The sequence below is a fragment of the Barbus barbus genome, assembly GCF_936440315.1.
Source record: "Barbus barbus genome assembly, chromosome: 18".
Taxonomy (NCBI): domain Eukaryota; kingdom Metazoa; phylum Chordata; class Actinopteri; order Cypriniformes; family Cyprinidae; genus Barbus; species Barbus barbus.
In genome coordinates, this window is record NC_136746.1 from 11,956,092 (window position 1) to 11,979,936 (window position 23,845).

The 23,845-nt window shown below is 38.1% G+C and overlaps 1 protein-coding gene across 6 annotated transcripts; it reads left to right on the top strand.

The window, feature by feature from the left end:
- The first annotated feature begins 127 nt into the window (after positions 1 to 127).
- nsd2 (nuclear receptor binding SET domain protein 2) lies at positions 128 to 22,981 on the top strand. Of its 6 annotated transcripts, none has more exons than XM_079439760.1 (24): positions 128 to 376; positions 3,241 to 3,995; positions 4,133 to 4,325; positions 5,491 to 5,651; positions 5,748 to 6,197; positions 6,296 to 6,352; positions 6,445 to 6,619; positions 6,855 to 6,908; positions 7,030 to 7,139; positions 7,281 to 7,383; positions 7,493 to 7,608; positions 7,812 to 7,922; positions 9,748 to 9,871; positions 9,947 to 10,147; positions 13,315 to 13,494; positions 13,684 to 13,840; positions 16,924 to 17,126; positions 17,222 to 17,325; positions 17,527 to 17,796; positions 17,878 to 17,994; positions 18,257 to 18,398; positions 18,949 to 19,055; positions 19,356 to 19,551; positions 21,773 to 22,975. In XM_079439760.1, the coding sequence occupies exons 2-24, from the start codon at positions 3,255 to 3,257 to the stop codon at positions 22,081 to 22,083; spliced, it is 4,383 nt and encodes a 1,460-aa protein (XP_079295886.1). In that variant the 5' UTR covers positions 128 to 376; positions 3,241 to 3,254; the 3' UTR covers positions 22,084 to 22,975. The 6 variants fall into 6 exon arrangements, with proteins under 6 accessions (XP_079295886.1, XP_079295890.1, XP_079295887.1 ...); XM_079439764.1 differs by having other exon boundaries at positions 7,281 to 7,377; positions 21,773 to 22,824; XM_079439761.1 differs by lacking the exon at positions 128 to 376 and adding an exon at positions 383 to 434 and having other exon boundaries at positions 21,773 to 22,981.
- The last annotated feature ends 864 nt before the right edge of the window (positions 22,982 to 23,845 follow it).

Consider the following 23,845-nt stretch of genomic DNA (forward strand, 5'->3'; position numbering starts at 1 on the left):
TCAACCAATAATCGCAACTAATTAATTCCAAAACGTTGTCGTTATTTTTATACAACGACGTAAAACTCAGCATTCGCCACATTTTCTGTGTGCAACTGGCAACAAGATCCCTCTTGCTTCTGACGTCACATGGTGAGAACTGCCCTCCTCTGCTCAATTCCTCGAGCAGTGATCTGTGCCGCTTTGCCATTTTTCGAAATAAAAACAAAAACAGATGATCTCAGAATCTCACGGCTTCATCTCAAACAGCGAACCTGCGATGAAGTTGGGAGTGCGCCATGGATAAGTGAAGATGTTCAACGGAGAGTCGGCCGCGAAGAGAGTGATATTTGAAAAGGCCGGTTGAATTGTGCCGTCGCGTGTCAGCCAATCGGATGTGAGTATTTTTGGCGCTGATTGGGATGAGAGAGTTTCCCGCAAGCTTCTCAATACAGGTCGGGAGTAATGGAGATGCAGTAAACAGGTTTATTTTCCCACAGGAATAAATCGTGGCACGTCATAATAAGGGGGATTGCTGTCTATTACACGCTGGGGTGGGCTATTAGAGATTTTCTTTCACGGATAAGCGAGTCGTTTTGTAGTATGTCACTGACTGAGGCAGCTGCAGCTGTGCCTCACTTGCTAGCTGGCTAAGCTGTAGTTCGCGAGGTTTGTCAGCTTCAGTTCGAAGAATAAATTATTCCTGAGTTAATAAAATACACCATGTGGTTATAGTATGTATCACAGCCCCAGACACATCCTTAGAGTTTACATATTTAATAGCGTAGATCTGTTTGGATCCGCACAAGTGTTTTATGTGTCTTGGCGATTCATTTCTTTGCTAACATCATATTAGCTCTAACAGTTACACTGTTTCTTTCACGGACCTATGGCTTGAAATGTTTTACTCCACTTTGTATATATTTCCTTACATCCGTCTGGTCTCTGAAGTATTGCAGCATTTTAACCGAGAGCACAATTCCCACGGAAGGTGTTTTAGTTTAATTTTGGTGTAAAAGTTTGTATTAACGTGAGTTATTTTCTTTCAGTTTGGTGTGGGCTTTTAGGACGGTTAGGAGAGTCCACCACTGACTCCTCTATAATCTTCCTTCATTGATGTTAACGAGGCATCCTGACCGCTCATCCTGAATAACAAGAGCTCGATAACTGCCTCTTGTTTAGGACCGAATGGACATTTACATTTGAGCAGTCACTGTTTTACATAAAGCTTTGCTTGGGTTTTGTTTTGATGCACTTTTTAGATATGATTCGTTTATTGCCGTTGTTCTTGTTACAATCAAAAGCGGTACGGTTTTTTTCTTTCATTTCGCAGTGTTTATTTTGTATTGAATGGATTGGTTTATATCAGTGGGTTTTGTTTCAGGATTCGTTTGAGGAGGTGGCGTAGGGGTTTGAGCATTGAACTGAATCAAAGCGGCTGGCCACCCACCGGCGCACTGCGAATCCTTCATGGAAGCCATTTTAATGTGGGACCAAACCATTCCAGTTCTCAAACTCCATCCTGCCATCATCCACTCAGTTCTTTCACCTAAACGCAGTGTCCCACACGAACCGTAACTACTGCTTATTTGTGGCTACCTGCAGCTTGCAGTAGTCGCCACAGGTGCAGTGGTTATAACAATTAATTCGTATTTTCGATAAACGTCGGTTATATTTGTTCTCGTAATCTTTTTACGTTTTGTATTTTCAAAATGTACCTGTTAAATATATACGTGCGCACGCATATATATACATAAACACAAGGGTGTAGGTTTACTTTCGACATTGGTGGGGACACAATAATGGGTTATAATTCATATAGTTTACAGTTTTTTTTGGTTTTTAATAATGTTTAACAGACAATAATTACACAATTTTGATTTTGTGAACCAACAACATCAGCATCAGAGTGCTGGGTGTCTTAATCACACATTTTAATATTAATCGAATTGGACCCAGGATGATTCTGATAGAATACTCTGCTGTTGCTGTAGTAACGAAACTGATTGACAGATAAACTGCACGCTCTTATAGCAGGGTTGTTTTTTATTTTGTGGATATTTCAGCTACTAGTTTGATTTGTATATTCAGTTGAAAATCATTAATTTAAAGTTAAAGACTGTCCGCAGCGACTCAGGACTCATGTTCCAAATCCTGCTGCACCACAGAGTGCCACTTCCATAGTTTACCGAAAAAAAAAGAATTCACATTATATTTGTCCCGAATTATTGTTAATGTTCATGACTTTATCCTAGGCTGAAAGATCGTATCTTTACGCACAACATTTGTCTTTCTGTCTGTATGCTTTATATAGGGAGCTAATTGTTTGCTCTGTTTTGTCAAACAAACACCATACTTCAAACTCATCCATGCAACTTTGTTCATTCCTGAAATGGGCTTTTATATTAACTGTTTTGGACTGCTTTCTTGAATTGGGTGCAAAACCTGTGAGTTGCTCTAAATGCTGCTGCACTTCTCGTCCGGTGTGTGACTACATTCTGCACATGGATTAAATGCACGTCCTTGAAAGCGTGCAGTTTTCTAACGCATTTACTTTAACTTGTTAGGTAATATCAATGATATGACGTTTCAGATGCATCTGAAATAACAAAAACATATTTAATTGTTTGATCAAAATTATTGCTAGGGACAGTTTGGTAGTGGCTGGCTATTGGTAGGGACACATCCCTAGCGCCCCCCCCCCCCTAATTCTACGCCCCTGCATAAACGCATACATATTTATGTGTATATATGCTGCATTATTTTTTATATTTTTATTTAGTCTAATTCATGAATAGAAGTGGACCTAGGCTTTTAAGGTGTGGTCCATAATGTAGTTGTTTGCATATTTTAAAGCAAAGGTTGTCACCTTTTTCTAACCCAGAGGCCCCTTAATATTAACAATGTATATTTTAATTCATAATAATCACACAGCTGTATGGACTGACCAGACCATATTTTGAGTATATTTGTGTTTGTGTGTATGTATGAATATATATACATACAGTAGTCAACATTTGAAGTGGATCAAAAAGAGTTAATCAAAGTTGTCCTAAGACAAGAATGCGTTTTGGTTTTAGTACAACTTTGATGAGAGGTTTTGATCCACTTCAAATGTTGACTAAATTTGATTTATTTCAGTTTACATGTGTAAATGTGCATACTTTTTTTAAATTAATGTGCCCTTTTTTGTAATATATTTGAGGTTGCTGATTGTAAATGTTTCATTTTGTAAACACTATTGCTTTTTGTCTTTTTCAGGCCCCTGGTTAGTAATGACAGATAGTAAGGGGACATCGCTGCCTGCAATGCCAGAGCCCAGGAGTCCTACCACCATGAAACAGTCCTCTGATTCACCTGGTGGATGTAAGAGTCGGGGTGATGGGAGCACTGACCCTACTATGCTCATGGATAAAGCTGCTACCCAGCTGGCAGCTACACCTCAAGAAAGTGTTTTGCAGATGATTGGCAGTCATGGTCATAACCACACCCATGAGCGGCTAAAAGACCTGACTTCCCGCTTGTTAAATGGCGATCAAGACAAAATTCCAAAGCTCTGTGCTGCCACAGCTGCACAACCTCTTCTCAAAGGGGTGGAGCCTGTTCCTCAGCATGCCAGCCCTCCAAGGAAGTCCAGTGTTTCTCCTGAACTAACTTTTAAAATAACCAAATGTGTGGTAAATCTAGGTGGGAAGACAAACCGATACGGAGCAGATTATGCAGAGGAGGGAACAGAGGAGACAAATGCACCATTGAGACTTTCAGAAGGTTTTCTTGCCTCTCCAACAGCCAGGAGAGAAAGACGAAAGAATAAAGGGGGGCTTATGAGGAAGAGAACTCCACCAAATCACAGAGAGTCAATTTTAACCCCTACTGAGAGTTCTGATCAATCCCCTATACTGCACACCACCATAAATTCTAATGACCTCATCACCGAACCATGTGTTCTCCCCACTGAGTCTGATGAGCAGACTGATGGCGAGATACCTGCTAGTGTTACTCCCATCCCAACCCAGGTATAGCTTATTGGCTCTTAATGGTTCTTCAACTGTCTTAATGCAAAATAAGTTGTTTGTCATAAGGAAAATGTGTTCTTGTGGAGGGGATTCTCTTTTTTTCATGAGTCTTACAGTTCTTCATTTCTGTCTTGTAGGGGCCTGTGTCTGACTGTGAAGTGAATGATGTTGCACAGGTTGTGGATGATGTGGAAGTGAGTGGTACAGAGACAGAACCCCGTGTGCAGTTCTCAGTGGGTGATGTTATCTGGGGCAAAGTGTCTGGATACCCTTGGTGGCCATGCATGATCACTACAGACCCGGAGATTAACATGCACTTTAGGTCAAAAGGTAAGATGTGATCAGTTGACGTATTGTTCTTTAAGCAGTTTCTGTTACCATATTGTCAACCACAACAGATTTGCATCATTACTGTCTTACTCAGTTTCTAACCTTTTGTGGCAGTGCTTGCTAATATGATGTAACATTAGCTGCACCTTTTTATAATGATCCATATTTTTAGACATGGAAAAGCAATGAATATTATAACTCAGTAACATTAGCAAAATTGTTACTGCAAACTGATAGATATAGATAAAAAAAAAAAACAATGAGTCTGATGTGGAAAGTAATACTGTGAGAAAAAGCTTTTAATTTAGTTTAAAAATTGCAAAGGCTACTTGAGAGTGAGTTCAGGAGTTTAGATGCCATGGCACTGCATGTTTTTCCACCCATGGAGGAAAGTCAGAATCTAGGGAACATCAAGGAAACAGCTGAAGTGGCTCAGAAACTCAAGGAACAAGGTCATTAAGCGATTTAAAGATTACAAGAAGTGCTTTTTTGTAAATAAGAGATGAATCGGGTGGCCAGTCGATTGTTATGGTTTTGGTGAGTAGGCCGTAACCAGTAACCAAGCTGTGAAGTTATGAAAGCAGGTACCAGTGATTCAGTATCTTTTGGGCTAAGAATTGAGCAAAGATGTGCAGTTTTCACAGAGTTAAAAGAATGCTGTCTTGACGAGGTAGTTGAAATGATAGGCTGACAGCATCATCTAGATTTTGAAAGGTTTGGCTAAATTTGGAAAGAACCATAAATGTGAAGTAATGTAAACAGAATGTATTTAAATATTAAAAAGAAGAGCAGAAGAAGGGCTGAAAACAGAGCCCTGAGGGGCTCCAAGAATAAGAGGTATAGTGAGTCATCTGGGTGCTGTGTCTGTGAGGCAGATAGATAAAAGTTGAGAGTTGCTAAGAGTTGTGACAGTGTCAGAAACAACACTTACATTTGGTCCAAACGGATGGTTTGAAAGTACTGATAGGGGAGGGCACAGATCCTTTGGAAATTGTTTGCACAATGGTGACCTTGAGCTAACAAGGAGAGAGAAGTACTGGCTTCCAGCTGTCAACAAGGCAGCATGAGAAAGGTAGCACCTGTAAGAATTGGATTTAAACTTAGTCAAAACCTTAGACCATTTTTTTTTTAATTAATATTTTATTTTATTTACTTTTTTTTGCAGTGAATAGCCGCACAGGATTATTGTACCATGTACAGTACTTCGGAAATGCTCCAGAGAGAGGATATGTTTTTGAAAAGAGCATTGTCACCTTCTCAGGAAAACACCAATACCAGTCACTTAGCCGCAGCAACAAACTACCTATTGATATTAGTGGAAGGAAGGTACAGTAAATATTGTGTGTATTTTTCATTAATATTTTTACTATATATTTGTTGTATTATGAGATTCCTTTGACGTTGTTGATGTGCTCTCTACAGCGGGCAATTCCTCGTAAGTTTCGGGAACAGTGGGAGACAGGTGTGTCACAGGCTACAGAAGCATTGTGTTTACTAATAGAAGAGCGACTGGCCAAATTCAGCTTTGTTTATGAAAATGGCAAAGCCCAGTTCAACCCTCGCATGCTACAAGAGCTTCAAGCACAGCGCAATCAGGAACCACAGCAAGACCAAGATCGGAGGGAGTCTCAGGAGCTTGTTAGCCTCACTCCTCCTGACTCCACTCATTCCAGCCCCAACTCCACAACAACTACTACCACCATCCCAGGCCTCTTCTCCGCCCCCACAAACAGCAGCACTTCATCAGGGAAAAACACCCTCCCCAAAAAAGCACCTAAAACGTCAGGGAAGAGGGATCGGCACGGCAAAATACTGAAGTGGAAGAAGACTGAAGCTTCCTCTGCAAAATATGTCCCTGGGTCTACTGTTCAGGTAGCAGTTTATAAGATTGGACTTGTTTATCTCAGTGTAGAATTAGTATTTCAGTTTAATTCTAGAGATGTAATCTTTCAAATCTTTTGGCATTGTAGAATCACTGCACTGTATCCGAACACCAGAGTAAAATAAAGACAAAGATTGGGAAAAAGGTGTGTTTTGTCTCGCTGGATAATGATAGTTTTAAATACTGTTGTATTTTGTGGTAATCACACTTTCTTTTCATTTTATCTTTACATATAAGAAGGACCTGCTCTGTATTGATCTAGACCTTCAGCCAAAAGCTCCTCAGAAGAAGCCAAGACAGCTCAGACAGAAGTTTCCTGCTGCACCAAATTCAGTAAAGAAGAGGAAAGTAAAAGCTGGTGTCAGTATTTCTGACACTTTAGGCACAGTGTCCACTAATCCTGGATTTTCAGGTGAGACATGTAACTTAAAAGACATTTATAAACTGTAAATTGCAAACAATTACCTAACCAGTGATAATTGCTGTTTTTTGTATCTGGAAAGATTAAAAATATATAGACAATTATATCGTTTAAACAATGTACACTATTGCACACATTTCTTTTAAATGAAAGCCCTCAAATGTTCAGGGTTGTTGTTCATATATTTTTGTTCTTGTAGTAATTTCCTGTGTTTTTCTTTGATCAGATATAACGGTATTAGCACCAAGCCCAAAAGTCTTGGAGGAAGATGTTTCTAAAGGTGTGTAGGTGGTTTCATTATTAGCAACTTTTCAGTTTATGGAAAAGGTATATGGTTCAAACCTGAAATTCTCCTTTATAAAAGGTTTCAAGTAAGCATGCATTCTGACTGCTTCATACAGGAAAGAAAATAGGCTACAAACGTTTACGAGAATCCAAGAATGATGTGGAGCTGCAGCCTAAAAAGAAAACCAAGCTTGAAAAAGAGTTTAAAAAGCAGAAAGGCCAAAAGGTATAGTATGATGTGTGTAGATATTTTAGCATGAAAACAATTATTGAACATTTAAATTATTATAAAATAAAATAAAAATGAATTAATAATAATTCAGCTATTAAATTAATGATATTGTTTCCATTCCTTCTTTTCTAACAGAAGGCACCATCAAATGAGGCTGCTGTTGGTAAACCCAGGGGGAGGAGGCGGAAAGCCGACAGGGATGACAAAATGAAACAACCTAAAAAAGCGCCAAGTAAATGTACAAATTGTTTTGAACTACAGAAAAGGCCCAGTCTAAATACTGCTCGTTTTTGTGTCATTTTGTACCCTACAGTTTCTCTGTTTTTAAAATTATCTTGGTTTCTCAGGGGAGGAGTCTCCTGCTAAAGCCAAGCGTGTCAGGAAAAGGAAACAGGAGTCAGGCAGACAATCTTTTCTTGTCTCATCCAAAAAGCACCGCCCATCATCATCTCCTGAGCCAGAGGTATGTGTATTTGTTTATTTTTTTTCAATACTTGAAATATCATACTTGGAACCTGATCATTTGTGGACCATTTTGTAAAATGTGACGTGCATGCAGTGTTTCTTGATTTGAATGATTGACTTTGTTTGGAATGGGAAATGGTTTCTGTCACTTTTGCTTACAAGATGTCCTGTAAGTAAATATATTCTGAATGCATATTTTAGAGTTCGCTGTGTGAGCAGAGACCCGATTCTCCCAGTGACAGTACAGACGAATCACATCACTCAAAGAAGACAGAAAGAACTGCAGGTGCCAAGAAGGAAAGTGTGTGTCTGGTGAGTGAACTCTCTGTGTAGTGTTGTGCAATACCAGTAGTTGTTGATCGTGTAAATGCAATGGTCAATTGTGGATTTATGTTGGGCAGTTTGTTCAGTGTGAACTCTGCACACAGACCACAAAAAAATATAAACAAGATGTAAATAATAGCAGTAATGTTTTCATTATTCCTGTTATTCCACATGATGAATAGAAACAAATTATGTAATATAATTTTATTTTAAACATATCAGGAAGATAAAGTGGGTTGAATCCAAGGAGTTTTAAAAGATTTTAGAATAGTTACATGTAGGGGTGGGCGATATGGGAAAAATATCATATCACGATTTTTTATAGAAATATCACGATTCACGATTTTTATCACGATTCTTTGTTAGTTTTATTATTTTGGTTTTACAAGTTGTCTGAGCATTACAGCCAAACTAGAAAGACAAAGATGCATGGCAGATATTTAGGCCAAAGTGGGCGAAGATAAAAATCTTTGTCATCATTCTATCTTTCTTATTAAAAAATAAGAACAAAGATACACATTACAAATACACATAATATACAAATAAAACAAACAGTGCTTTATTTCCAGGTACAATAGGTGTATTTAGCAGAGCATTCAATGAAATTGAATGAACAAATATAAAAATAAAACACTAGATAGACTGATTCCTAAAGCAACTGTATTAAAGTTTTTCAGTCAAGAATAGTGAGTGATTTTTCTCTTTGTGTTTTGTTGTTTTGTTAACGTTAAATGAATAGTTCCCCCACAAATTAATATTCTGTCATCTGTCTGTCAATTCTGTCATAATGTTGTATTTTTATATCATCATTTACTCAAAAGTTGTTTTAAACCGGAATGAGTTTCTTTCTTGTGCTGAACATTTATAAATGATATTTTGAAGAAGGTGGAAAACCAAACAGTTGCTGGTCCTCAGTGACTTCCATAGGATTTTTCTTTCCTACTATCAAAGTCAATGTGGACCAGCAACTGTTTGGTTTTCCACTGAGTAAATAATGACAGAAATTAAATTTTAGGGTGAACTATCCCTTTAATGACAGTCAACAGCACGTTTAGTGTCCTGTTCCTTTAAGAGCTGCACGCATCTAATATACAGTACAGGCACGCATCCGTTTCTCTCTTAACTATTTACTTTCATTTTAGAGATAACCAACTCAGTCTGTATGTAAACCTTGTGTGTTTTGACAGTATTAGCGCAAAATATAACTTAGTTGAGTAATCAGGCGCTGTTAGACAGGCGTTTTAGTGCGCGTGCTTCAGGTGTATGAGCGCACGTCAGACCAGCGCGCGAATTAAACATTTAACCAGCAAGGCTTGTATGCAAATAATGTACTTTTGCGATCGCGAATAAGTGCAGTGTCCTGTCTGAGTAACTCTACTGCTGTATGTCGTGTTGTACAGTATATAGATACGGCGGCGCCAGAACTGTATTTGACAATGTGTGCTGTAGCGCGATACTACGATATTTCTTAAAAAGCAGATCGTGGAGACATTTTTATCGTCCACGATCAAAAATCGTCATATCGCACACCCCTAGTTACATGCACTTGCAATGTTGAATGCTCTGTTGTTAGACCATTTAAGCATGTTAATAACACAAATAAAATATTTAGCATACTATCTCTGAAAAAAAATGAGCAGTGATTGATTATACTATATTTATTCACAACATCATACATTCACACACATTCACTACTTTTAACAACACATAAAGGTGCATGGTATATCTGTCGATCAGACGCGTGTTTATTAAGCTGTGTTCAGCTCTTGTGTGGTATGCTGCATATTCATGAGTGTGTTTTACTGTTCCACAGGTGTGTGAGCAGCCCGGGGAGGATCTGGTGATGTGTGAAGGACATTGCTGTGCCTCATATCACCTGCACTGTATTGGGCTGGATCGGTCAGCAGAAAAGGTGCTCTGCTCCGCCTGCAGCTCGGGTGAGACATGCATGGTAATGGAAAAAAAACGCTTTCTCACTATTGTGAGCTATCATTTACTTTCATGTTTTTCAGGTGTGCATGTGTGTTTCACCTGTAAGAAGTCTGAAGGAGAGGTACGGCGTTGCTGTGTGCTTCACTGTGGGCGTTTCTACCATGAGGCCTGTGTGCGGTTGAGCGCTCTGACTGTGTTTGAGAACCGCGGCTTCCGCTGCCCCCTGCACACCTGCCTCAGTTGCCACTACAGCGGCCGAGGTGCTGGCAAGGCCACCAAAGGTACTTAAACTGGCATGCATATTTATTTAATTTATTCATTAAAACATACAGTCCAGGGTTCCAGACTGTAACCATTTTTTCTGCTGATGCGAGTAAATTTTGCAAGCAGTTGCACTGGCTCGACCACTATATTGTTGAACTCGCGGTGCCATTTCTGTTGCATATGAGAAACATCACACGGCAAACGAAACAGAAGTGTAACAAAATCCCGCTACTCGTTTGAGCTACGCAGAGCAGACAGTTTATCAGCTCAGACCGCGACGCAAACAAATTTTTCCGAGCTCAGAGCAGCTTTACTCGGGAACTAAAGTTGATTTTGCAGCACTGCACAGATGCAACAGTGCTGCGAGATCCAGTGAGAAGCATTTGAATTCGCCGCACAATGAATAAGGCTGCTGCGAGGTGTAGTGAGAATCATTCAAATTCTGCACCGAAATCTGTTGTAAACCGATCAAACGGCACTGACATAGAAAACCAGAAGCAGTAACGCTAACCATGGTGTGGCAGAAATAGTCGAATGTTATAACATTGTTCATTTCAGGGTTTGTACAACCTTTTGAGAGAGAAATTCAAGCAATTTTCAATGGCTTTCAAGCATTTCACACAACTTTTTCCAGCACTTTAAAGCTCCAAAATTATACTATTTGAATGTTATTTACAATGGGATGACACACATACTGTGGTGAACAAACACTTCTGTACAATAAAAAAAAAAAACATCAAATCACCATTAGGCTATAACCTGTAGATAGCAGCAGAGGAGCACTTATTGGCTTATTAGTCATTCATACTTTTTCCTTTTATATTTTGAATTTATAAAATCACTCAAGAAATCAGATTTAGTCCGTTTTTTTTGTATGAAGTAAGAAAAGTCACAAAGTGCTTTGAAAAACTTTTCTTCAATTTGCGACTAAATCACACACAATCACTGAAGTTGTTGGTCACTTCCATATAAGACTATAGAAGAATAATGGTACATTTATGGTACAATATATACCTTTTCTACATCATAAATGCGATTTTGTACGTTACTGTTAAATAAATTTTGTGAGCTACCTAACTCAAGTTTAGTGCTTTACTGTAGGGCTGTCGCGATTCGTCGATTTTATTTGATTTTTAAAAATCCTCGACTTTTGCTCACGGCGACTAACTGGCAAAATACCAGAAGTGGTGCGTTTCACAGAAGAGAATCCATAAAACGTATTATTACACTTTTCCAAGGCTGCAATCGCTGCATGATATATTAAACCCATTTAAAAATCATAATTATGCATAATTCACAAATGCTATGATTTAAATAATTATCGTATTGACCCGAATATAAGATGACCCTGATTATAAGACGACCCCACTTTTTCCAGATGTACCTTTTGGAAAACCAAATCTTGTTTTACTGAGAAAAAAAAAATTTTCAACTTCTGTTTTGACAGTATGGTAAATATACTGGATTATTGTTATAAATATTATAAAATGTACCAACAATCACATTTAGTAAACAAGAAATGAGCATGTAATATTATTAGTAACTGCACTTATTAATGCAGAGCAATAGTATTTTTATCATATATATTTGTCATATCCGATATACAGTTGGCACAAGAATTGAATACTTTATACTAGATTTGATGTGGAGTATTTTACTAGTGAAATGAATGTGTTTAGGAATAAGACTGTGTAATATGGAGTGTACAATTTTTAATCAGCAGGATGTTATAAATGTTTTTAAAAAGAGCAAGGTGGGAAAATCCTCTGGACCAGATAAGATTGGGGATGTTTATTAAAAACGTGCAGATCAGCTAGGTCCTGTTTTTTTATAATATATAATATATTAAGTTGTGGAAAGAAGCCATTGTTGTGCCTGTAAGGAAGACAAGTTATCCTAAGACTCTAAATGATTTTAGACCTGTTGCTCTGACATCATTGGTGATGAAATGTTTTGAGAAATTTGTCAGGGATGAACTTTTATTGAAAACTCAAAGTCTTTTAGATCCATTGCAGTTTGCTTACCAGGCCAGAAGGGGAGTTGAGGATGCCTCATCCACCCTGTTAAATATGATTATGAAACATTTGGAGGGAAGGAAATCCCATGTTAGATTGCTCTTTGTAGATTTTTCGTCAGCTTTTAATACTATTCAGCCCTATGTTTTAGTAAAGAAATTAAGTTCAGAGTTTAAATTAGAATTTAAGTTAGTGGGGTGGTTATTAGATTTGTTTTTAAGTGGTAGAATGCAGAGAGTAAGAGTAAACAGTACCTTTTCAGATACCCTTATTACGTCCACAGGTTCTCCCCAAGGATGTGTTCTCTCACACACAGACAGGATCATTTTAAAAGTTATATGGTAATGGATTTTAGATCCAGTCCTTCGTCTCCTCAACCAACTAGTGTAAAAGGTCAAATGGTGGAATGGGCCAGTAGTTACAAGTACCTTGGGCTTATCATTGATAATAAAATACGTATTGATACTCATGTTGAAGCAGTATGCAAAAAAGGCCAGCAACAGTTACCCTGTCATTGAAGGCTCTCTACTTTTAATATGTGACCCTGGACCACAAAACCAGTCATAAGTGTCAATTTTCCAAAATTGAGATTTATACATCAACTGAAAGCTGAATAAATAAGCTTCCCATTGATGTATGGTTTGTTAGGATCGGACAATATTGGGCCGAGATGCAACTATTTGAAAATCTGGAATCTGAGGGTGCACAAAAAATCTAAATACTGAGAAAATTGCCTTTAAAGTTGACCAAATGAAGTTCTTAGCAATGCATATTACTAAACAAAAAATAAGTTTTAATATATTTATGGTAGGAAATTTACTAAATATCTTCATGGAACATGATCTTTACTTAATATCCTAATGATTTTTGGCATAAAAGAAAAATCAATAATTATGACCCATACAATGTATTTTTGGCTATTTCTACAAATATACCCCAGCGACTTAAGACTGGTTTTGTGGTCCAGGGTCACACATCAGTAGGACTCTTATGACCATGTATTATAAATCTTATATTGAATCGGTGCCCTCTCTGTGAAACCAGGCCTATATTTTACAAATGGGTTGAATTATATAAGAGCTAAATGAATCTCCAACAGAACTTTTTTTAAGCTGATGTTGGTTTTATCACTTGATACATAAAGCACATTTCCCGTTGTCCTTTTGCAGGAAAGATGATGCGTTGTTTGCGCTGCCCCGTGGCCTATCATGTTGGAGACCTGTGTGTTGCTGCAGGGAGCGAGATGATCACTTCCTCTGCCATTGTGTGCACAAACCACTTCAGGCCTAAGAAAGGCTACAGTCACCACTCTCACGTCAATGTCAGCTGGTGCTTCATCTGCTCAAAGGGTGTGGCTTCCACTCTCATTATTCAACACATAAGCTCCGTTTTATTCCTTTTTTAATGCTGGGCATCCAGAATTAAACATTAAAACATTGCAATGGATGTAAACAATACTAGAACCTCATGAATTAGAATTAGAGCATACTTGATTTGATCATGATGGCACAATATAAATGTATAAATGTGTGTTGAAGGTGGCCGTCTGCTGTGCTGTGAGTCATGTCCAGCTGCATTTCACCCTGACTGTCTGAACATCGCTATGCCTGATGGCAGCTGGTTCTGTAATGACTGCCGCTCAGGAAAGAAACCCAAATACAGAGACGTCATCTGGGTCAAACTGGGAAACTACAGGTCTGTCTCCATCAGCACCACACACCTTTAGCTTTATTTAATGTACAAACTCATCTGCTTACAGTGGATTTTTTATTTATTATAGTTTATTTAGTGGTTTTAGTGGTTTCTAGGGCTAGAGAATGACATTTAAGGTTAGGTTAGGTTAACTTTATTTGTCTCCTGTGGGAGAAATTTGGCTTGGACAAAGGGCGTGCTGCACAAAAAAGACATAAGACATGCATAAAAAATGCTCAAAGTGCCTTACAATTTAACCAGGTGAACTTATGCAGATAAACACTCCCACCCTAATCCACCCCCTCCCCACACCCTTAAAATGCATTCCCTTTTAATCGTTTAAAAATTTAACTGACAGCGGGATAAAATAATATTTATACCTATTGTACCTACACAATTGGACCCTGAACCTCCTCCCTGAATTCATCAACTGATATACGTGGTAAAGCACGTGTATTTTCAGATAAAATACTTCTAGCTTGTCTGCTTATGGTGTGATCAAACAGCTCCTGTGGATTATGGGGATCGAGAGTACCCATAATTTTACCCGCTGTCCTAACTAAGCTGGAGAGCTGTGCTTTTGATTTAACTGTTAGATTACAAAACCAGCTAGTTATGCCATACCTAAAAATCGATTCAGTCACTGCTCTGTAGGATATCAACATATGTTTACACCCAAATAATCTGCACAAAAAAATGAAAACGCTGATGAACTCTGGTACATACACTTATCACCTGTGTACACCAGCTCATATCACTATCAATGTGAACTTCGAGATATTTAGATGAGCTCACCTGCTCAATCTCATGGCCATAAATGGCTACAGGTCCACCAGCATTTCCACAGTCTTATGTTAATCTACAGTTTATGTGCATCACACAAGGCCACAAGATTTTCTACTGCTGCACAATGGGTGTTTAAATAAATTTTGTTAGCAGACTAAGTAGAACGGTGTCATTGGAAAATTTCACTGTGTATTGATTTGGATCCACACTGACACAGTCATTTGTATATAATGTAAAGAAAAATGGGGAAGATGCACACCCCTGAGGGACATCAGTGCTACATACTGCTGTCAGATAAAGCAGAATTAAACCTCACCTGCTGTGGCCTATCATACAGAAAAGAATGATACCACTTAATTAAAAAAGGTAATATGCAGTCGGACATTCAAGATGCTTCAAAATAAGATGCATTATTGTTGCAATGGCATCACTTGTGATTTGTTATTTTTATATAAGTAAACTGATATTTATCAAGCAATAGGTCCACATCTGTATGTAACTTTTTTTTTTTTCTTTTTTTTTCTTTTTTAATTAATAACATTTTATATACCCTTTTATTTAACCATACTATGACCGACAAGACCAGGGGACAGAGAAAACAAGAGAGAGAAAGAAAAAAATAATAATAATAATAAAAAAAAAAATAATAATAATAATTATAATGATAATAATAAAAATAATAATAATAATAATAAAAAAAAAAAAGGAATTAGAAAACAAAACAAACAAAAAAAAAAATTGTGGATAAAGTCAACAGAGAAGGGGGAGAGAGAGAGAAAAAAAAAAAGAGAATGGGGGATAGAGAGAGAGAGGGAAAAAAAAAAAAAAAAAAAAAAAACATGTATGTAACTTTTCTAACATAAGCTTCTCAAACGCTTTAAAAACATTTGAGGTGAGTGTCACCGGTCTGTAATCATCATCCTCCCAAGGGCACCCCTTTTTGGGTACCGGGATGATTTTTGAACAGATGAACAGATTTTTTTCCACAGTATGAGTATCTGTAGAAAACTGAAATAATTTAAGCCAGGCCGGTGACATTAAGATTTTGATCAACATAAAATAATGGGCAAAATAATCACATAGATCATAGCCATGCCACTGAGGCTTTTTTTTTTAAATGGTACTAGGTGGAACGTTAACCACCTAGTGCTAGCTAGAGAAACTAGTTGCCCGACAACAAACAAATGACCGTTCCTGTGTGGCGATGCCACTACATGCATTTTACCGGATTTTTTTTGTTTTGTGTGTGTAAGTGTAGTTTATTCTGAAGCAATAGTCTCATCAGTGCTCTATTAGGTCTTTCTTTAATCAGCATATTTGTGATATTTGCCTTAAATTGATTTCTAGGACACTTTTTAATTTTGTGAAGGGCAATATTTTCCTAACCTTATTAAATGTACGTGTCATCATTTACGTCAAATTCTTTTCAGCAATTCAAATTTATCAATTCATTTAGTTAGAATAATAAGACACTCTATGGTTGTTACCATTCAAATGAAATCAGTATCAACAACTCCATCTTTCCACTGCAGAGGATCACACAGAAACTGCCATTTAAATTATTCAGACTGTTTAATGAAGATAAGTGGTTCCATAAATGCATTTACACAGTAAAATTGCAAATGCATAATGTTATAAGATTTTAACTTTTTTCAAATACAAATATGAAAAGTTGGAAAAATGCAGCGATATGAATCCAAACCACCAGTAGGTGGCGGCAAGTCACTGTCTTAATGAGTGATTCAAACGATTCATTCAAACGGCTGATTCATTCCGTAAATGAAGAAAGTGACTGTCTTCATCAATGTTTCACTGAATCATTGACTCTCGGATTCGTTCAAAACACTGAAGCATTCAGTAACAAAACACTGCTGTGTGTTGCTCAGAGATGCAAGTTGTTACAGTTTATACAAGTTCTACAGTTAATATGGGATAATGGGTTAACTTAATATAATATGGCATACGTTTGAATTCAAGGATAGTTCAAATTTGTCACTCGTTCCTGTCCAGTGATAGCAGAATTTACATGGCTGAACCGGTACACAGAGCACACAGGTTTTTATCAGGTGCAAATAAACTAATGAAGATGGAGAATGGTAGCGCCAGTGCATCTGTGTTCGGATGCTGTCAAAATAAAAGTCCCGCTGTCAACACTTGTCGGATATCAGATGATCTGTTGACCTTGACGATATATCTGTTGTCTATATGCATTACAATGTACTGTCAAGCAGTACATACAAACTACATTATTGCAAAGGTGATTTTCTTGTCCTAAACTTTAACCTCATTTGAAATTCTAGATGGTGGCCTGCAGAGATCCGTCACCCTAAGAACATCCCTACCAACATCCAGCACCTGCGTCATGAGATTGGAGAGTTTCCTGTCTTTTTCTTTGGCTCTAAAGACTATTTTTGGACACATCAGGGCAGAGTCTTTCCTTACATGGAGGGAGACAGGGGAAGCAAATATCAGCATACTGGCATTGGAAAGGTCTTTAAGAATGGTAAAAAAAAAGAAAAAAAAATCCTTATTTTCTTATTTTTATATCAGTATTGTCAGTACATTTGTGGAACGGCTCTTCTGTATTTATCTGTACAGCCCTGCTGGAGGCTGAAGCTCGCTTTAAGGAGATTGAGATGGAGAGGGAGGCCAAAGAGGCTCAAGAGAACAACAAGAAACCTCCTCCATATAAATACATCAAGGTATTTATACAAAATTCTCATACCTCAGAAAACCTGCAAATAGCATTTGAATTTGAAAGTGTGTTTTCCAGGTTATGAAAATTCAAGATTCAAGTCTAGTGACTGTCCAGCATTCTGCCATGAAAATTTCTATAGTAATTTTAATGTTATTAATGTCTGTTTATATAGTTTTGAATAGATTTAAGTTTTGATTTTCATTAGGTGAATAAGCCTTGTGGGCGAGTACAGGTCTACACCGCGGACATCTCTGAGATCCCCAAGTGTAACTGTAAGCCATCAGACGAGCGCCCCTGCAGCTTTGAGTCCGAGTGTCTGAACCGCATGCTGTTGTACGAGTGCCATCCTCAAGTATGTCCAGCTGCAGAACGCTGCCAAAACCAGGACTTCACCAAACGCCTCTACCCCGAGACCAAGATCATCCGCACCGCAGGCAAAGGCTGGGGCCTGGTGTCATTGCGAGACATTAAGAAAGTAACTGAGCTGGCTTTTGAACATTTTAACAGAGGAGATTTACTTTGTGATTGCTGATCGGCTCTTTTGTGTGTTACTCAGGGAGAGTTTGTGAATGAATATGTGGGTGAACTGATAGACGAGGAGGAGTGCAGAGCCAGAATCAAATACGCTCAGGAGAACAACATCACACATTTCTATATGCTCACTATTGACAAGGTAAATGAAGGCGCCATGTGCGTACAAGCACAGACCGCTCCTCCTGTGCTGGGTTCATGTCTGATGATGGCATGTTTGAACCCTGTACAGCAGAGCCAGAGAAACAGTGTTGTATTGGGAATGGCACAAAACAGCCTTATGTGGCATTACAGGTCACAACACTACAGCTCATCCCATAGATAACAGCCTATGACAGCTTAATGGATTGTGACAATTTCTACCTTCATCATGTGTAATATTCCATTTTTGTGTGTGTGCACAGGATCGGATTATAGATGCAGGACCCAAAGGGAACTACTCTCGCTTCATGAACCACAGCTGCCAGCCCAACTGTGAGACTCAGAAATGGACAGTTAATGGAGACACACGCGTCGGCCTGTTTGCTGTCTGTGACATCCCTTCTGGTGAGCTCATGCTCATGAAAATATAGAAATTTGATGGCTTTTTGTGCAAGACTGGTTGATATGTTAACTCCCCAGCCCGGTATTTTAACTAGCTTTTTATTCTATTTTACTTGTTGTATTAAACATTTAGAATCGGCTTTGCAACATTTATTGAAATAATTGTTCCTCTGAAATTGCTTAAAAGAACCCCCACATTGTGACGTAGACATGTTGGGGTGTGTTTGAATGAGCGTTTTAGGGGGGTGTGGCAGAGTCTTAACTTTGATAAAGAATATCTCTTTGGTTTTGAGACTTTAGTCTTTGCAACTTCAGGGATCTTATCTATGCACAATCAGCTTGTAACACTCCAAAGAGAAAGGAAAACTTGAAGTCGCATCATATGACCCCTTTAATACACTTGAAAAACAAGACTTCAAAATATTATTCATTTATTATACATTTCTGTTGCCCCAGCCTAATTTTGTGTGCTTTATCTAGATATTTATTTATATTCAATTTGATTTACTCTGTCACATGGGAAAAACTGGTTTGGCAACTTCAATGTTTTCAGGCACTGAGCTGACTTTTAACTATAACCTGGACTGTCTGGGGAATGAAAAGACTGTGTGCCGCTGTGGAGCGCCCAACTGCAGTGGTTTCCTAGGTGACAGACCCAAGGTGAGTGACTGTAAAACCTTTCATTTCAGCTGCCTCTGTCGTTACTGATGTCTTGCTGGGGTGGTGTAGTGGTTAAAACTCAGGCCTGCTATTCAGAAGGTTTAAGCTTTGTAAAGTGTGAGCTGTCACCATTGTGCCCTTCATCAAACACTTAACACTTAAGCTTGTCCCTGTAATACCTGTAAATGTTGATTTGGATAAAAACCTCTGCTACATATCTACTTTTTCCAGTTCTTATAGTTGAGGAGTGAAAAGTAATGTCAATCAAAATACTGTAATGCTCTCTTCACCCAACTTCAGAATGGTCATTCTTCTGAGCCCAAAGCCAAGCATCAAAAGAAAAAGCCCAAAAGGAGAAAGTCCCGGAATGAAGGCAAGAAGTCTGAGGACGAGTGTTTCCGCTGCGGTGACGGAGGAGAGCTGGTTCTGTGTGATAAGAAGGGCTGCACCAAAGCCTATCACCTCTCCTGTCTGGACCGCACCAAGAGACCATTTGGTAACCATTCCTCTATAATGGCATATGTTATGTCATTTAGGAATAGCATATATATATATATATATATATATATATATATATATATTTATTTATTTATTTATTTATTTATTTTAGGGCTGTCAACGTTAACGCATGTGATTAATCTAAAAATTTTAACACGTTAATATTTTTTTAACGCAAATTAATCGTTTGATAAGGTTTGACCCCAACTTCTTGCCGTCATCACAGCGCGGAAGGAAATCATTGCCTGCGTCCCAATGTGCGCACTATCCATCCTAAATTCTATGTGATATTAGTCATTTTCAATACTATTTAGGGCAGATAGGGTGGATAGTATGCACATTGGGGATGCAGGGATTGTGTGATTTATAAGGCGCAGGGCTCGACAAAAGTGAAGCGAACGCAGAGAGAGAGAGAGCGAGTATCCGAGAGCGAGACATTGCGTGAGTAGGGGTGTGCGATATGACGATTTTTGATCGCGGACGATAAAAATGTCTCCACGATCTGCTTTTTAAGAAATATCGTAGTATCGTGCTGCAGCGCACATTATCAAATACAGTTCTGGCCTCCGTCTCTATATACTGTACAACACAACATACAGCAGTGGTTACTCTGACAGGACACTGCACTTATTCGTGATCGCAAAGGTACATTATTTATACATTAAATAGTACATTATTACTCAACTAATTTATCTTTTATACTAATACTGTCAAAACACACAAGGTTTACATACAGACTCAGTTGGTTATCTCTAAAATGAAAGTAAATAGTTAAGAGAGAAACGGATGCGTGCCTGTACTGTATATTAGATGCGTGCAGCTCTTAAAGGGACAGGACACTAAACGTGCTGTCGACTGTCATTAAAGGGATAGTTCACCCTAAAATTTAATTTCTGTCATTATTTACTCACTCACATGTTGTTCCAAACCTCTATTAATTTCTTGTGCTGAACCCAAAAGAATGAATTTTGAAGAATGAGGGTAGCCAAACAGTTGCTGGTCTACATTGACTTTGATAGCAGGAAAGAAAAATCCTATGGAAGTCACTGAGGACCAGCAACTGTTTGGTTTTCCACCTTCTTCAAAATAGCATTTATGTTCAGCAGAAGAAAGAAACTCATTCAGGTTTAAAACGACTTTTAAGTAAATGATGGTATAAAAATAAAACATTATGACAGAATTGACAGACAGATGACAAAATATTTACTTTTGGGGGAACTATTCATTTAACGTTAACAAAACAACAAAATGCAAAGAGAAAAACTGAAAATCTTTAATACAGTTGCTTTAGGAATCAGTCTATGTAGTGTTTTATTTTTATATTTGTTCATTCAATTTCATTGAATGCTCTGCTAAATACACCTGTTGTACCTGAAAATAAAGCACTTGTTTTATTTGTATATTATATGTATTTGTAATGTATCTTTGTTCTTATTTTTTAATAAGAAAGATAAAATAATAAGTAAAATAATGACAAAGATTTTTTATCTTCGCCCACTTTGGCCTAAATATCTGCCATGCGTCTTTGTCTTTCTAGTTTGGCTGTAATGCTCAGACAACTTGTAAAACTAAAATAGTAAAACTAACATGACAAAGAATCCTGATAAAATCATGAATCGTGATATTTCTAAAAACAAATTGTGATATGATATTTTTCCCATATCGCCCACCCCATTGCGTGAGAGAGATGTATACTCATATGTGATAAGGGTACAGCGTACCAGTGTTGCCAGGGTCGCGTCGCGGATTTCCCGCACAATTGGGCTATTTTGAAAGTACAGTCGTGGGAAAATTTACAGAGCCGTGGGGTGCGTTTTTTTGGGTTACTTTTAGAATGTACTGCAGCCGCCCAAAGTATACACATGTGATCGCAAAAGGAAGTTATTACAAACACTCGATGGTGGTTTAAAGTGAGTTCTGAGCAAAAGTGTACTATTAATCTCATAAACTGTCTTATGTAGCATGATGCTAATGTTAGCCTCTAATGCTCCTGCAGAACAGGTCCAATTCTTCTTCATAATGCATTTTATCATAATACTTCATGTAAGGTCGCAAGAAAATGTTTTGTATTTATTTAGAAATACTTTTGATAATAGTTGGGTAAATGTGTACTGGGATTTAAGCAATGTGGCTTGGTAAACGTTTTATATATATATATATGTATATATGTATGTGTGTATATGTAATGACTTACATTTGTGCACTGTGTTGTCTTCCAGGTCGCTGGGACTGTCCCTGGCATCACTGTGACGTGTGTGGAAAGAACTCTGATTCTTTCTGCCAGTTGTGCCCTAACTCTTTTTGCAAGGCTCACCAGGAGGGGGCGCTACGGTCGCACCCGCTCACGGGCCAGCTCTGCTGCCAGGAACATGAAGACTCTGATATCTGCCCTCAGACGGAGAACCCGGTGGAGCACAACGCTGAAGTACCCTCATCCACCAAACCACGCAAGTACAGGCGCAGATCGACGGCCACAACCAGCAGTAAAGAGCCTCTCAAGAAGAGGTCCAGAAAGACTGCAGAGGTGTAGTGGGATATTGAACTATGGAGCCTGCCTTTTCTCTCACTAATCCCACCCTCCCCTTCCTCAGTACCTGCCCCAAATGATTGAGTGATATTGACGTCGCGTGACTGTTCTGCCAAGCCGAAAGCACTGTACGTGTCTGATCAGGGAAGAGTGTTAACACTGTAGAGCTCATCTGAGCTGCCGAATCAGGTCCCCTCCACTCACTCTGCCTCCTCAGGTTCCACTCGTATGTGTGTGTGTGTGCGTGTGCGCGCATGCACTGACAAATAGACGACAGAGCCGGCAGAACGAACACCTCAAATAAACAGCATTACAGACGCCAAACTTGAAACCTTTTTACACCTTTATGAATCTCGGCATAGATTGTTTTGTTTTTTTTAAACAGTAGATATGTATATTGAAATGTATATGAAAGACCAAAATTATAATAATACTGGATTTATTGTTAGTAACAGGTGCCAGGAGTCTTGTTTTTGTTTTTAACAAGTGGTATCTTTAAATAAGACACTATGGGTAGCCCTTGAATTACAATTTTAGAGTCCGTTCATTTAACTATAGAGCAGCACAAATATTTTTGGTTTGTTTTTGTTGTTTTTTTTTAGTTTGGTTCATTTTTGTAGCTCATTTTTGAGTCTTGAGTAACCAGAATGTTAGGATGTTAAATCTACCTATTCAGAGTTTTAAAGGCAAATCATGATGGGCTTCTTGTGATACTTACAAGAAATAAAGCTTTTTAAAGCAGTTATGTGCTGTTTTGTTTGTTTGCTTTTGGTCTTTTTGCTGGATTTGTGAAGCTGCAAATGTACTTTAGTTGACACTTTAACCAAAATCATGCATTAAACTTGAAAGGGTAGACAGAAAGATTTCTTAACTTCTGTCAGTTTCTTCAAACGTCAATTCTATTTCCTTTTGTGGTTGTTGCAGCACTTTTTTTTTTTTTTTTTTTTTTTTTTTTTGAGTGCGTTTGAAAAAAAAAAAAAAAACTGTCCAAAAATGTCCTCTTGCAATTCACAATGATAAGCTTATAATAACGATTTACAGTTTGAGCTGTCGGGTTGAATTTCGCGGGAAATATCAGTTTATGAGAGATGTCGATATACCCCTATTATGGATTTTTGAAAACTACATTGCAGTGTGTAGCACAGTTCTAAGTGAATCAAAACATCCTGCAAAGTTTTAAATCTGAAATGGCACCTTGTATAAAGTTGTCTCTCAAAAGAAAGAGCCGACTCTGAATAATTGAAACTAGTCCCAAGCCTTATCGTGTTGACACATGAAACATTATTGATCATTTCTCAATGTCAAGGAAGGATCCTCGGAAGCCAGAATTTCGAGGATGCTACGTCATCGACATCCGTCGAAGGACTGTTCCAATGTCGAGGATCCTCGGAATTTCAACCAAGGACTGAGTCCTTCGTTCGAAAAATATCCCATACACAGGAAAGGATGCATAAGTGTAGCCTTCGCGCTCTTCGCGCGCTAAAATCACCCACAAGCCTATGCGCGCAGCTTTGCTATCTTGCTCAAAAATTCAAAATGTTGGACGTTAGCGGAGTCGGAGCGCCAACGGGGCAATATGCGTTCAAATGTAAGTATATTTACAAATTACTTAAAAAACATTTTTGTATTAAAAAGTATTACTACCGTATTGATATTATAAAATCTAGAAATTACGTTATTGATAGCTAACTGAACCGGACCTGTCATTTCATTTCACAATTATTAGCCGTCACCGGCATTTCTTTAGTAAATAACTAACTTAGTT